The sequence below is a fragment of the Arvicanthis niloticus genome, chromosome X, assembly GCF_011762505.2.
Source record: "Arvicanthis niloticus isolate mArvNil1 chromosome X, mArvNil1.pat.X, whole genome shotgun sequence".
NCBI classification, from domain to species: domain Eukaryota; kingdom Metazoa; phylum Chordata; class Mammalia; order Rodentia; family Muridae; genus Arvicanthis; species Arvicanthis niloticus.
The window spans coordinates 480,091-498,263 of NC_047679.1; the positions used below are offsets into that span (position 1 = coordinate 480,091).

General features: G+C 38.1%; 1 protein-coding gene across 4 annotated transcripts in view; it reads right to left on the reverse strand.

Moving 5' to 3' along the window:
* LOC117694591 (uncharacterized) overlaps window positions 1–18,173 on the reverse strand; it is a 102,499-nt gene that overhangs the window by 74,304 nt on the left and 10,022 nt on the right. For all 4 annotated transcript variants that reach the window (XM_076919056.1, XM_076919058.1, XM_076919055.1 and 1 more), the window contains 2 exons: window positions 14,680–14,785; window positions 14,017–14,187 (listed from right to left, as the gene is read on the reverse strand). In XM_076919056.1, the coding sequence (XP_076775171.1) occupies window positions 14,017–14,070 (54 nt within the window). In that variant the 5' untranslated portion in view covers window positions 14,071–14,187; window positions 14,680–14,785. The remainder of the gene's footprint in view (window positions 1–14,016; window positions 14,188–14,679; window positions 14,786–18,173) is intronic.

Consider the following 18,173-nt stretch of genomic DNA (forward strand, 5'->3'; position numbering starts at 1 on the left):
GAAGCTATTTGATGAGCTAGATATATTCACCATTACACAATGTACATATGTATTAAAACAGCATACAGAATGTAATAAATATATACAATTGTTTTATAAATCAAATAAATGTATTAAATTAATAAATTTGGGGGGTATAATAAGATCTTGCTATGTAGTCCTGACTGGCCTGGTACTTACAATATAGCCTGGGATTACCTGGAATTATAGCAAACCTGCTTCAGACTCCTGAATGCTGGGATTAAAGGTATGTACTACCACACCTACTCTAAACAATAAATTGAGAACTGGGTATGCTGGCCCATGCCTATAGTCTTAACTAATCAGCAAAGCTAAGATGAGAGGATTACATGAGCCCAGAAGTCTGAGACTAGTCTGTGTAGCACAGTGAGAATAGATTTGAATTACATTAAATTTTTAAATATTAAAATATAAAAAGATGTATCCCTGCCTACAGTTTTACATTAGGGAAAAAAAACAAGTAGATACTTACAGAAGTCAAAGAGCCGAGAGTAATGGTACAGGCCTGTAATCCTAGTATTCAGGAGGCTGAGGCAAGATAACTGTGAGTTTAAGGTCAGTATAGATTATCTATAGAGATTCTGTCTCAAAAATACTAAAACAAAAGCACAACTGGACTTTGCTGTTGTGGTAGTTGTTTTCAAATATAGTTGCTGAACAATGAGGAAGGTCTTGCCAACATTAGCACAAAACTTTGAGGACATTAAAGAACGAAAAACTTAGTTGGATGAAATGCCCAAATGGAGAAACCATCAAACTTTTCACTTTAGGGACAAGTGAGGGGCTACAGGTATAGTTTATGGGGATAACATGTTTGCAAGTACAAGGATCTAGGTTTCGTCTCTAACCCCACAAAAAGATCAATAAGAAGCTGAGAAAATGTTTAGGACACACAAAACAGGCACAAAGCTGGTGAGATCAGTCTACAGTTTAGAGCATGTATCACTTTTGCAGAAGACTGAAGTTCAGTTCCCAGAATGCATGCTTAGCAGCTCACAGCCATTTATAACTCCAGCTCCAAGAGGATGTGATACCTCTGGCCTCTTAAGAACACCTGTACACACACACACACACACACACACACACACACACACACACACATACTGGCAAAGAGCTAAGAGCTAACACCCTTATATATAAATGGCAATAACCTAAATGATTATTTAGATTAAAAAAATTTTAAAACAGCTCAGAAAAATACTGTAAATGGCTCATTAAACAAATCACATAATTTCAATCTCAGTCATGGTATGAAAAACTGCGTATTTAAGTCTGTACTGTTATTTAACCCATTAGATTGGCCCAAAAGGAAAAAAAAAAAAAAAAAAAAAAAAAAACACATGAACCATGTGCGGTGAGCCAGGTCTATAATTCAAGCAACCAGAAAATGAGGCAAGAGGATGACAATATTGAGTTCCACGAGAGCCCAGGGTTATGTAGTTAAGACCATGTTTCACAAATAAACAGAGTGACAAGATATTATGCTATTTTGGGTACTGTAAAAACAGATACTCACACAATGGATAAAACCCACACTATAGGTAATTTTGCCTTTCAATAATACTAAATATGAAACTATTATTTTCCTGGCAACTCTACTTGTAGAAATATTCAAAGCTAGGCACGGTGCTAGAAAGATGTTTCTGTGGTTAACAAATATGTTGTCTTCCAGAAGACCAAGGTTAAGTTCCGAGCACCTACATGATGACTCACAACACCTTCACCTAGTTTCTGCAGGTGCCAAGCAACACATATACATATACATATACATATATACAAGAAAATACTCATACATATGATATGTTTAAAAAAACAAACAAAAAAAAAAAAAAAAGAAAGAAGCATGGACCTGGGCCTAATGGTGTAAGACTATAATCTTCCTGCCTGAGAGGCTGAAGCAGACTGGCTAGTTCAGGGCCAGACTGGGCTACAGTGATTTCAAGGTCAGCCTAGGCTAATGGTTTTTCAGATCCTGTCTCAAAAAAAAAGAAATTTTACTCAGTAGTACAGTACTTGCCCAGCATGCACAAAGCCCTAGCTTCTATCTCTAGTAACAGCATAAATAAATAGAGTCAGTCATGGTAGTATAGTACACAACTAAAATCTCAGCACTTTAGAGCCAAATGCAAGAGGGACACAAATTCTAACCAAGCTTGACCTATTATAGAGATTTTTTTTTTCAGAGAGAGACAGAGACTCACAGACAGAGAAAACAAAGGAAGAGGGAATCTCTTTAAACATACTCCTCTTCTCTTCCTTGTGTTAACTAATGTGTGCAAAAGGCTATTTGCCTCTGTGTTGTATGTAATTGCAAAAAAATGGGAATCCCTTAAATTCCTATTAATTTATGATTCATTTCTATAAATATAGCCACATAATGGATACAACTTAGCATTTAAAAGAAATTAAGGAAATCATTGTACTAACATCTATCACCAATATTAATTGCTGAAGAAAAACATGTTAAAAGCTGTAGGGTTTTTTGGTTATTTGGGGGTTGTATTGTTTTGTTCTGTTTGCTTGCTTGCTTGCTTGAAGCTTTGGATTAAATCCAGGTCCTTACACATATCAAGTGTCTTAGAGTTTCTATTGCTATGACAAAACACAATGACCAAAAAGCAAGGGGATAAAAGGTTTTGTTTGGCTTAAACTTCCAGACCACTATTCATCATTGAAGAAAGTCAGAGCAAGAACTCAAACAAGCAGGAACCTGAAGACAGGAGCTGATGCAGAGACCACAAAAGGGTGCTGCTTACTGGCTTGCTCCCTATAGCTTGACCAATAATCCAGGAATGGCACAACCCACAATGGGCTGAGCCTTCCCCCATCTGTCATTAATTTTAAAAAATCCCTCACTCTCTCTTTTGCCTACTTTTGGGGACCTGTCTCGCCTACTGGGTTGCCTCATTCAGCCTTGATTTGAGGATATGTGGCTCATCTTACTGTACCTTGTAATGCCATGTTCAATTGATACCCCTAGGAGGCTGCTTCTTTCTTAAGGGAAACAGAAGAGGGGTGGATTTAGGGAAGAGGGGAGGTGTGGGGGAGGGACTAAGAGAAATGGAAGGAAGAGAAACTATGGTCAGGTTATAATATATCAGAAAAGAATAAATTAATTTTAAAAATAAGAATAATTTTTAAAAAGACTAAAAGTACCTCACAGCTAGAGCTTATGAAATCATTTTCTCAGTTGAAGTTCCTTCCTTTCAGATAACGCTAACTTGTATCAAGTTGACATAAGACTAACAAGCATACCAAGTATGCTTTATCATACAGCTACAATCACAGATGGGAAATCTTGTAACAATGTATTTGAGAAGAAATCTATAGCTGCCATTTATAAAGGATATATAAAAAACTCTATTGCATAAAATTAGAGGTTATATTTTTCCCTTTTCAACAGACTACTATCATGAAACAGAATATTCATGAGAAAATAAAATGTAGAAATTCAGCTTAGCTAATTATTCAAGGGAAATATTTCATCTAATTCCCACCAAATCTAGAAACAGAACATTAGCAGCTCCTTGCCCATAAGCCTTCAGTGTCTCCTTGCCCCTCATCAATACACATGGAAACTTCCATCCCATCTCAGATAGGGTTTCCTAGCTTTGCTTTCTGGTTTTGCCACTGATAATATGATAATGCCACTGTTCAGTATGGTTTTGTTTATAAAAAATCTAAGACAAACACAATGCATTCTTTAGGCCTGTCGTCCTTGATTCAATATTATGCTCCACTGATTTATGCATTCTATCATTGATGGACATTGTCATCATTTTCACATATTGGCTAGACCAAGTAATACTGCAGTGTTCATTGATGCATGTATGCATCCTAGGCACATTCGTCAAATGGGATTCTTTATAGAGTCTACATTCACTTGGTGAGTAAGGCTAAAATGTTTTTCAACCTGCTCCAATTTTCACTTCCATCAGCACCATGATACACATGATGCTTCACATTCTATCATTTGTCATGGTACTTGCCATGGTCAGGCTTCTTGGCATAAGCCATTCGTGATGAGATGTATGCTATTATAATGTGGTTTAAATCTACGCTTTTCTTGGCAACTGAGACTAAGCAGCATACAAGGCAACTATTAACCATTTGGATAACTCTCTTTGCTACTATATTCATTTAAGTCTCCTGTCTACTGCATAGTCTATTTTTTCTTGCTGTTTAGTTGTTCATTATATATTCAGGCTATAAGTCTCCTGTGATTATATCATCGCCCACTCTGTAACCTATGATTCACTTCTTATAATACCACAAAGAGCCCCTCGCCCAGATCCCGGTGGCTGGAGCAGACACCCAGCTGGCCTGCTCCCCTGTGGAAACCGCATCAGGAGACATCCTAGAGAGGCCACTGCCCTCAGAGCTGCAGGTAGGATCACTAGCCCACCACCCTACACCCCAGAAGCACAACTGGCAGCAGGGAGCCCGCGGGGCACACCTGGCACCCAAAACCCACCCCTGTGGAATACCACTCCCCTTCCCCCCTCGCCCAGATGCCGGTGGCTGGAGCAGACACCCGATAGCTGGTCTGCTCCCATGTGGAAACCAAATCAGGAGGCATCCTAGAGAGGGCACTGACCTGAGAGCAAGGGACACCATATCCCGAGGCATCCTACAGGAGCCACTGAACTCAGAGCAACAGACACCATATCCTGAGACATCCTAGAGGAGCGACTACACTCAGAGCAGCAAACACATAGCTGGTCTACTACCGTGGAGACACCATATCCTGAGATATCCTAGAGGAGACACTGTACCAAGAACAGCTGAAGCTTAGGATCACAGAGACATCCGGACCCCGAGGAGTTCTGACACAACCAAGATAACTGGAAAGACAGACTCCAGTCAGAACCAGTGAGTGCAAGTAGCACCAGAGCTAACCAAATGGCGAAAGGCAAGCATAAGAATGTAAACAACAGAAAGCAAAGTTACTTGGCATCACCAGAACCCAGTTCTCCCACCACAGCAAGTCGGGAACACCATACCACACTGGAAAAGCAGGATTCAGAATTAAAATCACTTCTCATGATGATGATAGAGGACTTTAAAAAGGATATAAACAACACTCTCAAAGAATTTGAGAACACAGGTAAACAGGTAGAAGCCCTTAAAGAAATGCAAGATACTCACAGCTAACCATTGATCTGATCAAGGGTTCCCAATGGAGAAGTTAGAGAGAAGACTGAAGGAGCTGGAAGAGTTGCTGACCCCATGAGGAGAGCAACAATACCAACCAGCCAGAGCTTCCCAGAATTTAAACCACCAGCCTGGGAGCACATAGGGAGGGCCCCATGAATCCATCTGTATATGTAGGGGAGAATGGCCTAGTTGGGCATAGGTGGGAGAGAAGATCTTTGGTCCCATGAAGGCAGAACACTGAGTGGGGGGGAATCTGAAGGTGGGGAGGTGGGAGTGGGGGGTTGGTGGGAGCACACCTTCATAGAAGCAGGAGGAGGGGGGATGGGATAAGGAGCTCCGGGGTGGTGGGGGGAATGGGGTAAGGGAATAAAATTTGAAATGTAAATATATTATCCAATAAAAAAAGAAGGAAAAAAAAGAAAAGTTGTTAGAACCAACATCTTTAATAAAATGTCAGCCCTCTTAAAAAATTATCTTGACACTAAAATTTATTTTGAGAATTGTATATTGCAGAATACACAGCCTTGGTGTATCTACTCATCAGGCAAGCTGAGCAGACCTGCTCAAACTTCTGATATCCTGGAATTCCATCTGGATGCAGTGAAGACACAGGTCAGAGGCTTATCAATTCACTCTTCCTCCCGGCCCTCTTCTAATATCTCAACACCCATAATCACCTTGAAGAAGTTAATGAAGAGTCAGCACCCTTATTCCCTGGGCATGGGGAATAAGGTGGTTAATATTGGGCTGTCTTTCTAGGGAAAAGTAGTGGTTCTGGTGGAAAAGGGAGGATTAGCTAGGATTTATTTCATACCCATAACGTAGTGGTAGAAATCTGTATAACTGTTATCAAGATGAAGTTATAATTTCTTAAATGGTACAAAATTTACTTTGACTTCAAATTTAAGGTTTCCATTGGTACGAGCTTCTTACTGATATAAAAGTGAGATGAATATTGTTACTCTCATAGGCATTGTGCCTGTATAATACATTTAGGAATACAAGGCTTAGACGCAGTCCTTCTTTAACATTCTTAACTAATTTGAGAAGGCTAGCCTTTGAGTTAAGGGCCTATAGCAAATTCAAGGCTTGGAGTTTATTGCTAGGATGTTTTCTATGTTTTATTTAGAAATAGCTGAGAGGAGTTATCAGACAACAGTCCAGATTACCTTACATGGATAGTTGGTTTTCAAAATGTCAGAAGTCCACAGAATTGATGTTACAAACATTTCTGTATTAATGTTCATTTTGATTAGAGACCTGTCTGCTCCTGACAGCTTCCTGTCTTGGATTCTAAGAAGAAATTGAGCATCTTTGGAGTTACTCCAGTTGTGGTGAGACAGCCACTAGGCAAGAATTGCCTCTTTCCATCTACAGACAAATTACTGTCCAGAAAAGGACACACATGCAGAATAGTCGACTGATTATATCTGCCTAGACAGAGTAATCAGCCCTTAATAATCCTGCATCACTAAGTCTGTCAGATGATCCTGGGCCAGAAGGCTGAAGATCAGATGCTCCAATGTTCGGTAGTATAGGGACTGTCCAGGGGTTCGGAGGACTGTAAAAATTGGCTAAGTTTTAGAAGCTAGTCTTTGTGCTTCCCATAATTTCAGTTAACTCAGTCATTCTGGATTTCTGATGGGGTTGAAAACTTGTAGTCTCATAACCAATCCTGGCTATTTACTTTGAGAGAAAAGATTTGAGAGGATGGTTTTCAGCTGACATTCATTCTAAAGCCAAGAAAAAACCCAGGTTCAGAGCTAAGTGTTTTAGTTAGGAGAGATGACAGAGGTTCTGGTTAGTCAACAAAATGATGGACTGGGTATTAAGACTATCTTGTACCTCACCGGTACAAATTGGTATAATTATGCTCTAATTGTATTTTTGAGAGAAAAGTTTTATTTTAACAGGAAGGGTGATATGTAGGAGGAGCTAAGATGAAAGGAAGAGAAGGAGTAAGGAGAGGAGAAGAAGAAGGAGAGAAGAAGCTAGGTGATGAGAGAGAGAAAGAGAGAAAAAGAGAGGTGGGGACATGGAGGCAGATGTTCACGTGTCTCCAACAGGCAAAGATAGTTGATATATCTCGGTTGGGTATTGGGTTACACTTCTGGTTGAGCATTACCAAACTCATAAAGCCTTTGATTAACATTTTTAAAAAATTGTATAAAAGCAAAAAGGAAAAGGGGGCATGGGATAGGGGTTTTCTAGGAAGGGAAATTGGGGAAAGGGAATGGGATCAGAAATGTAAATAAAATATTGAATAAAAAAAAGAAAAAGAAAAAAGAAATGCAAGAAAACACAACCAAACAGGTGAAGGAATTACACAAAACCGTCCAGGATCTAAAAATGGAAGTAGAAACAATAAAGAAATCTCAAAGGAAGACTACCCTGGAAATAGAAAACTTAGGAAAAAGATCAGGAGTCATAGACACAAGTATCACCAACAGAATACAAGAGATAGAAGAGAGAATCTCATGTGCAGAAGATACCATGGAAAACATTGACACAATGGTCAAAGAAAATGTTAAATGCAAAAAGCTCCTAACACAAAACATTCAGGAAATCCAGGATACAATGAAAATACCAAACCTAAGGATAATAGGTATAAATGAGGTGAAAACTCCCAACTAAAAGGGCCAGTAAATATCTTCAACTAAATTATAGAGGAAAACTCCCCTAACCTAGAGAAAAAGATGTCCTTAAATATACAAGAAGCCTACAGAACCCCAAATAGACTGCACCAAAAAAGGAATACCTCCCGTCACATAATAATCAAAACATCAAATATACAAAAAAAAGAAAAGATACTAAAAGCAGTAACGGAAAAAGTCAAAGTAACATATAAAGGCAGACCTATAAGAATTACACCAGATTTCTCACCAGAGACTATAAAAGCCAGAAGATCCTGGACTGATATCATACAGACCCTAAGAGAAAACAAATGCCAGCCCAGACTACTATACCCAGCAAAACTCTCAATCACTATTGATGGAGAAAACAAGATATTCCATGACAAAACCAAATTTCCACACTATCTTCCCACAAATCCAGCACTTCAAAGGATAATGGATGGAAAACTCCAACACAAGGAAGAAAATTACAACCAAGAAAAAGCAAGAAAGTAGTCTTCCAACAACCCCAAAAGAAGATAGTTACACAAACATAATTCCACCTCTAATAACAAAAATAACAAGAAGCAACAATTGTTTTTCCTTAATATCTCTTAATATCAATGGACTCCATTCTCCAATAAAAAGACATAGACTATCAGACTGGAAACATAAACAGGACCCAGAATTTTGCTGCATACAGAAAACGCACCTCTGTGACACAGAAAGACACTACCTCAGAGTAAAAGAATAGAAAACAATCTTCCAAGCAAATGGTCCCAAGAAACAAGCTGGAGTAGCAATTCTAGTATCAAATAAAAATGATTTTCAACCAAAAGTAATCAAAAAAAATAAGGAAGGACACTTTATACTCATCAAAGGAAAAATATACCAAGAAGAACTCTCAATTCTGAACATCTATGCCCCAAATGCAAGGGCACCCACATACATAAGAGAAATGTTACTAAAGCTCAAAGCATACATTGCACCTCACACAATAATAGTGGGAGATTTCAACACCCCACTCTCAGCAATAAACACATCATGGAAACAAAAACTAAACCAAGACACAATGAAACTAACAGAAGTTATGAACCAAATGGATTTAACTGATATCTATAGAACATTTCATCCTAAAACAAAAGAATATACCTTTTTCTCAGCACCTCATGGTACCTGCTCCAAAATAGACCATATAACTGGTCACAAAACAGGCCTCAGCAGATACAAAAAGATTGAAATAATCCCTTGTACCCTATCAGACCACCATAGACTAAGGCTGGTCTTTAATAATGACAAAAACAACAGAAAGCCCACATACACATGGAAACTGAACAACGCTCTACTCAATGATGACTTGGTCAAGGAAGAAGTAAAGAAAGAAATTAAAGACTTTTTAGAACTTAATAAAAAGGAGGGACACATCATTCCAAAACTTGTGGGACTCCATGAAAGCAGTACTAAGAAAAAAAACTCATAGCTCTAAGTGCTTATAAAAAAAATGGAGAGAGAGCATACACTAACAACTTGACAGCACACCTGAAAGTGTTAGAACAAGAAGTAAATATACCCAAGAGGAGCAGATGTCAGGAAATAATCAAACTCATGGCTGAAAACAACCAAGTAGAAACAGAAGGAACTATACAAAATATCAACAAAACCAGGAGCTGGTTCTTTGAGAAAATCAACAAGATAAATAAACCCTTAGCCAGACTAACCACAGGGCACAGAGACAGTATCCAAACTAATAAAATCAGAACTGAAAAGGGAGACAGAACAACAAAAACTGAAAAAAATTTAAAAAATCATCACATCCTACTACAAAGGCCTATACTCAACAAAATTGGAAAATCTGGATGAAATGGACAATTTTCTAGACAGATATCAGGTACCAAAATTAAATCAGGAACAGATAAACCATCGAAATAGTCCCATAACCCCTAAAGAAATAGAAGCAGTCATTAAAAGTCTTCCACCAAAAAAAGTCCTGGACCAGATGGTTTTAGTGCAGAATTCTATCAGACCTTCCAGGAAGACCTAATACCAATTCTCTTCAAACTATTCCACAGAATAGAAACAGAAGGAACAATACCCAATTTATTTTATGAAGCTACAATTACGCTCATACCTAAACCTCACAAAGACCCAACAAACAAAGAGAACTACAGGCCAATCTCTCTTATGAATATTGATGCAAAAATACTCAATAAAATTCTTACAAACAGAATCAAGGAACACATCAAAACAATCATCCATCATGATCAAGTAGGCTTCATCCCAGGAATGCAGGGATGGTTCAACATTCGGAAATCCATCAATGTAATCCACTATATAAACTCAAAGAAAAAAACCACATGATCATATCTCTAGATGCGGAAAGCATTTGACAAAATTCAACATCCCTTCATGTTAAAAGTCTTGGAAAGATCAGGAATTCAAGGCACATACATAAACATAGTAAAAGCAATATACAGCAAGCCAGTAGCCAACATCAAACTAAATGGAGAGAAACTTGAAGCAATCCCATTAAGAGCAGGGATTAGACAAAGCTGCCCACTCTCACCCTACCTATTCAATCTAGTACTGGAAGTCCTAGCCAGAGCAATTAGACAACAAAAGGAAGTCAAAGGGATACAAATAGGAAAGGAAGAAGTCAAAATTTCACTATTTGCAGATGATATAATAGTATACTTAAGTGACCCTAAAACTTCCATCAGAGAACTCCTAAACCTGATAAACAACTTTAGCAACGTGGCTGGATATAAAATCAACTCAAACAAATCAGTAGCCTTCCTCTATTCAAAGGATAAACAGGCTGAGAAAGAAATTAGGGAAATGACACCCTTCACAATAACCACAAATAAAATAAAATATCTTGGAGTGAATCTAACCAAGCAAGTGAAAGAACTTCAAGTCTCTGAAGAAAGAAATAGAAGAAGATCTCAGAAGATGGAAAGATCTCCCATGCTCCTGGATTGGCAGGATTAACTTAGTAAAAATGGCCATCCTGCCAAAAGCAATCTACAGTTTCAATGCAATACCCATCAAAATTCCAAATCAATTCTTCATAGAGATAGAAAGAGCAATCTACAAATTCATTTGGAATAACAAAAAACCTAGGATACCAAGAACTATTCTCAACAATAAAAGAACTTCTGGGGAATCACCATCCCTGACCTCAAACTGTACTACAGAGCAGTAGTGATAAAAACTGCATGGTATTGGTACAGAGACAGACAGGACGATCAATGGAATAGAATTGAAGACCCAGAAATGAACCCGCACACCTATGGTCACTTGATCTTTGACAAGGGAGCTAAAACCATCCAGTGGAAAAAGGACAGCATTTTCAACAAGTGCTGCTGGCTCAACTGGAGGTCAACATGTAGAAGGATGCAAATCAATCCATTCTTATCCCCTTGTACAAAGCTCAACTCCAAGTGGATAAAGGACCTTGACATAAAGCCAGATACACTGAAACTAATAGAAGAGAAATTGGGGAAGACCCTTGAATACCTAGGCACAGGGGAAAAGTTCCTGAACAGAACACCAATGGCTTATGCTCTAAAATCAAGAATTGACAAATAGGACCTCATCAAATTGCAAAGCTTCTGTAAGGCAAAAGACACTGTCAATAGGACGGCAACCAACAGATTGGGAAAAGGTCATTACCAATCCTACATCCGATAGGGGGCTAATATCAAATATTTACAAAGAACTCAAGAAATTAGACGCCAAACAACAAAATAACCCCATTAAAAAATGGGGTACAGAGCTAAACAAAGAATTCTCAACTGACGAAACTCGAATGGCTGAGAAGCACCTTAAGAAATGCTCAGCATCCTTAGTCATCAGGGAAATGCAAATCAAAACAACCCTGAGATACCACTTCACACCAGTCAGAATGGCTAAGATCAAATATTCAGGTGAGAGTGGATGCTGGCAAGGATGGGGAGAAAGAGGAACACTCCTCCATTGTTGGTGGGATTGCAAGCTGATACAACCACTCTGGAAGTCAGTCTGGCGGTTCCTCAGAAAATTGGACATAGCACTACCTGAGGACCCAGCTATACCACTCCTGGGCATATACCCAGAAAATGCCCCAACATATAACAAGGACATATGCTCCACTATGTTCATAGCAGCCTTATTTATAATAGCCAGAAGCTGGAAAGAACCCAGATGTCCTTCAACAGAGGAATGGATACAAAAATGTGGTACATTTGAACATTGGGTTATTACTCAGCTATTAAAAATAATGAATTCGAGAAATTCTTAGGTAAATGGATGGAACTAGAAAATATCATCCTGAGTGAGGTAACCCAATCACAAAAGAACACTCATGGTATTTACTCACTGATATTCGGATATTAGCCCAAAAGCTTGAAACAACAAAGATTCAACTAACAGACCACATGAAGCTCATGAAGAAGGAAGACCAAGTGTGGATGCCTCAGTCCTACTTGGAAGGAGTGACAGAATGCTCAAGGGAGCAAATATGGTGACAAAGTGTGGGACAGAAAGTCAAGGAGAGGCCATCTGGAGACCACTCTACCTTGGTATCCGTCCCATGTGCAGTCACCAAAGATAGATGCCAATATGGATGTCAGGAAGTGCATGCTGACAGGAGCCTGATGTAGTTGTCTCCTGGGAGGTCTGCCAGAGTCTCACATATCCAGAGGCGGATGCTCTCAGGTACCCATTGATCTGATCAAGGGGCCCAATGGAGAAGCTAGAGGACTGAAGGAGCTGAAAGGGTTGGTGGCCCCAAGAGGAGAGAAACAATGCCAACCAACCAGAGCTCTCAGGATCTAAAGCACCAGCCTGGGAGCACATAGGGAGAGCCCATGACTCCAGCTGTATACTTAGGGGATGATGGCCTTGTCAGGCAGGGGTGGGAGAGGAGATCCTTGGTCCCATGAAGGCTAAACACTAGGGAGAAATTCGAGGGTGGGGAGGGGGAGGTGGGGGGTAGGTGGGGGCACACCCTTGTGGAGGCAGGAGGGGGGACGGGATAGGGGGTTCCTGGGTGGTTGGGGGAATGGGGTGAGGGGATAAAATCTAAAATGTAAAGATAATATCCAATAAAAAATATGAAAAGAAAAAAAATAATACCACAAAGATCAAGGTAGTAAACTTTTAGAGTAGGGCATTTCTGGAAAGTGGACGGTCGACTCTTTCTAAAGATACAAATCACTCAGCTATGCATTTACTTCTGTTATAGAGATATGTATATTCACAAGAAAACCTTTTTTAAAAAATGATTTAGCTTGTGACCTAGTCACCTAACCATATGTAATACTTAAAAAGGCATGTACTTATGTCTATGAGGAAACATGAACAAGAATTTTCATAAAGCCAAATGTAGTGGCATGTTACCATAATTCCAGCATTCAGAAGGCAATGGTGACACACACCTTTAATCCTAGCATTCATGAGGCATAGGCAGGGAGATTTCTGTGAGTTTCAGGCCAGCCTAGTCTATAGAGTGAATTCCAGAGCAGTACAGTAAGACTCTTTCTAAAAATATTAAACTATTTCTAATATTCTGAGTGATAAGATACTGTATCACTGAAACTGTAAAATAGAAATAGTGATGTACTTATGGGGATGTTCTATAAAGTTATTTAAACAAAAATTATAATAGCATTAATGATGTACAATAGAAGATTTAGAATATAATGTATTTTTTACTTAATTGGAAGGAAAACAGAAATAGAAAGATGCTAGACATGCTGACACATACTTATAGTCCCAGAAGGCTGACACAGAATGGTACTAGTTCAAGGCTAGCCCAGGTAACTTAGCAAGACCCTATCTCAAATTTTTAAAACAAAGGTAAAGGACTGGGGTCAGAGCTGGAGAGATGCCTCCATGATTAAAAGCATCTGCCTGCCTTCCAAAGGACCTGGGTTTGATTTCCAGTATCCACATGGTGGCTCACAAGCAGTAACTGCAGTTAGAAGACCTGCCGTCCTCTTCTGGTCTCTGTGCGCACTGTGTGCCTATGGTGCATGCAGGTGATATACACATACATTTAAAATAATAAAGTGTTCTGTTAAAAGGTTTGATATACCTTCCCGTAGAGCCTACTAGAGCTAGGACTGTAACTTCAAATGGTTATAAAAACCGTATCAGGGTTGGAAAACATGTACAACAAATTATGTTTTTCTATACAGCTCAGAAGTTCAGGATAAAAAACTCCTACCCTCTGGGTCACCCTCACCTCGCAGGCCTTGGCATGTCTCCCTGGCTGAGTCAGGTCTTGAATAACCACCATGTTAATGCTATCCCTGGGCTCTCTTGCTGGTTACTCTGCTCTGTCCAGGTTCTCCGATTCTGTTGAAGTCTGCAGACTGAACAGGATCTTCTAGGGTCAGAAGATACTCAAAGATACCTGAAAGGACATGGTCAGACTCACACAACTTTTACAACTAAACATTTTATGGTAATATCAAAGTACAGTTCAACCTACTGGATATTGTATAGTAGACAAAGTCACAGAAACATTAATCCTGCTTATTAATTAAAGGAAAACATGAGGAAGTATGTGAGATTTGAACTAAGATTAATACAAATTTAAATTTTAGCTCTGCCAATATTTAGGTGTGATAGTACAAAAACGTTTCTTGAGTTTCACTTTAAATGAGTCAAAGCTATCTCAAGTGGTTGTGAAAATTAAAATGAGATGATGTCTAGACAGAACTTAGCCTAAGACTGGCACAATGAAAACAGATCACATAGCAGCCAGGACTTAAATCTCAAAGTCCCAAATTCAATAAAATTGAAAACTTTTGAACACCGACACGATACAGAGATGCAAAATTCTACATGTGACTGTTAAGAATCACCGTCAAAATAAGGCTACCAAAAATACTGTATACATTACCTTCAAGTTAAGATGTAACAGAGGGCTGAAATGTATAAGAAGTTTGATTATAGATTTGGATCTCACTCCTAAGATAGCTCTTCATGTAAAGGAAAGTGGTCCAAATCTGAAAAAGAAACACAAAATTCAAAACATTTCTGATCTCAAACATTCCAGGTAAAACAATAATTATCCTATATAAGAACCCATGTATTATACAAAAGCACATAGATATGTTATATAATTTGCACAAAACCTTTCACCTACATATTAATAATTTTGTGTTTTTATTTTATGTGTGCAGAAACAGAATATTAGTGATTACAAGTTAGATCCAGTCTACCTGACTTCAAAGTTCATGTTCACAGCTGGGTGTGGTGGTTCATGCCTTTAATCCCAAAACTCAGGAGGCAGAGGCAGGCGGATCTCTGGAGGCCAGCCTGATCTACATAGCAAGTTCCAGGACAACCAGGCTATATACACAGAGAAACCCTGTCTTGCAAAACCAAAACAAAAAGAAAGGGAGGAGTGAAAGATAAAAAAAAGAGAAAGAAAAAAACACAAAGAGATGGAGAAGGTAAAAATACTTCCAGAGGACCCAGGTTTAGTTCACAGCACTCAAAGGGTAGCTAACAAGTGTATCTAACTCCAGTTCCAGGGAATCTATGTCCTCTCTGGCCTCCTCAGGCACTGTAAACATGTGGTATACAGAGATATACGCAAGCAAAACATCCACACACATAAAATAAAAATAAATGAATCTCAAAAAAAGAGACTAGCCAACAAAAATAACTGAGTTCAAAAAAAAGACCAAGATAGGGTGGAGAGTGAAGGTGTGACATAACACAACAAAAACAAAGTTTCTAAAAAGTAGACAGAAAGGGTAGATCATTTAAAGACAACATGAGAAGTAGCATTAGTGAGTTCTCTAAATATTCTTTTTCATTTCTAAATACGATCTGAAGATACTGGAGAAATGTACACAGAATCTTCAACAGAAACACACAAACAAAACAGTTAAAAAAGAAATGAGTAAACTGTCTGCATATATACCTGCCTGCCAGAAGAGGGCATTAGATCACTTTATAGATAGATGGTCCTGAGCCACCATGTGGTTGCTGGGAATTGAACTCAGGACCTCTGGAAGAGCAGTCAGTGCTCTTACCTGCTGAGCTATCTTATCAGCCCCTTATTATATTTTGAGACAAGGTCTTTCAACTTGTGATCCTCCTCTAGCAGCTTCCTGCGTGTGTCCTTGGCTGTGTGCCCCTGCTCTCAGCTTGCTAAATCTAATCAATTTTTATATATATTTCAGTAGATTACATGGATTTTTGGTACGTTCATGTCCTATAAAAGACAGTTTTATTTATTCTCTAATCTCTACACTTTTTTTCTTTTCTTGCTTTATTATGCTGGTAAATATTCCAATATTTGCTGAGAGTACTATATTGCTGCTCAAGCTGCTTCTGACTTAAGATCATTATGGATTTTAGGTTTTTCAGGTTGAGGCTCCTTAACCTATACTTTGTATACTAAGAACCACGAGAACAGATAGTTTTGCATTATTCCAGTCTTAGAAAACCTTGAGCTTCTCAAAATTATTACTATATTAGCTGTAAAGATTTTTTTTAAGATTTTTTTATTTTGTCTTTCTAATAGGTGAGATTTGTTAAATAGAGAAATTTTCCCTCTATTGATAATTTGCTGTAAAAAGATTAAATATTAATAATAATAATAACAACAATAATAAAATCAGATTCCTATTACTTCTTCAACATCTGCATTTTCAAGTTTTATACCATATCCATAGTTCGTCAGCACTTCTTCAATATTAAACAGAAACATAATTTGGCAAAATTCTTCCAAAAATGAAGATGTCTATAACTACAGTGGTACTAGATAGGCAAAAGACAATGAGAGAACAAAAAGATGAAAATATTCGTGGGCAGAGAGGGAATGTGGATCAAGACTTTGGATTTAAAAATAAGTTCCCCAGGAAGCTAGCTATCATGGAATTTCTAGAAAACTTTGTCTCCCATAATAGATCCAAAAGCCCTAAACCAGAAGTTTGGAAACTAGTTATGAGAAGCTATAAACGATCAAAACAGTGAAAAGGAAAAGGAATGTGACTTCTACTTAGCTAGAGTGTCACAACAGTTGGTGAATCAGTAAAAACTATTGAAATGTTTTGAAACATAGGTAGGGTGGTAGGAAAAAAGGACTGAAGAGCTATCTGCATACATTAGAACAGGTTGGGGCTGAAGAAATGGCTCACCTACATAGAAGCTCACAACACGTGTAACTCAAGTTCAAGGTGATGTGACACCTTCTGACCTCAGTGGGCACAAGGCATACATGTGGTGCATGCAGGCAAAACACTCATATATATAGAGAGAATAAAACTAAATTTTTTTAAAAAAAAATTATAAGAAGATTTCAGTGCTGGGAACATTTTCTAAACAGTAAACTGACTTCAGGATAGATCTCTCTGATATTAAATATAGTAGACGTTTTTAAAAGATTTACAAATAGAAATAACAGAAAATGATAAGGCAGAGAATGCATACACCCAAAAAAAAATCAACACAATATTATAGATTCAATGTTATAGGCTAGAAATCTGTTAACTTTGTTAACTAGCAAAATATCTCTTTTGCTTATGTTTATAAATTACCTATTTATCATATGACTACAGCATACTGAATCCCTTTTCCTTGTGCATTTAAGATGGCTATAGTCAGCCTTTAAGTATTTTGTATTTCTTTGCCAATCTTGGGTTGAGTTTCTTGTTCCACTTGATTTTGGTGAAGATAACTACAATTGTCAGTGCAAGGCCTTGAATGTGGTATCTAACATTGTTTGGTAAGTTTTCACTAACTACTGTCTGATACTCATTTTATGTACTATATTAATGTAATCTAGTCTATGGCAGTTTAGACTTTATTAGAAACAGTTAGTGATTCTTTCAACTGAATCAATTAGTGATTCTTTCAACTGAATCAATTAGTGATTCTAATCAACTGAATATTGTCATCTTTATAATAACCTTCAACCACCTGTGCTATAGGTGGTGAGATGGTAAACTTCTCTGATCTCCAATGGCTGCCAGTCTAGAAGTTTTTAGGCTAAAACTGGTAGTTTTAAATTCATAAAATAATCATCTGTTTTACATCTATAGTTTTTATATAAACAGTACAGAATCCATTGGAATATCATTTTCCATGTAGGTTTTTACCTCTCTGAGACTTCAAATCTTATGGGGCTCCCTGCAAGCATCACGGCCAGCTGTGAAACAATCCAAGGACTGGCAAGAATGAAACTTGGTTTCGTACAACTTTAGTTAGCAGTCACTGGTTCAAATTTATGGACTCTTACTCCAGTCGGTGTATTTTACCCATATGTAAAGATAGTACAATTTTGGAAAATGGTTCCTGTGTATACACAGTCCTTCCTGTGTATACAACAAAACTTAAGACATGTTTAGCATTGAAATTCTTTACAAAGTACATATGGCT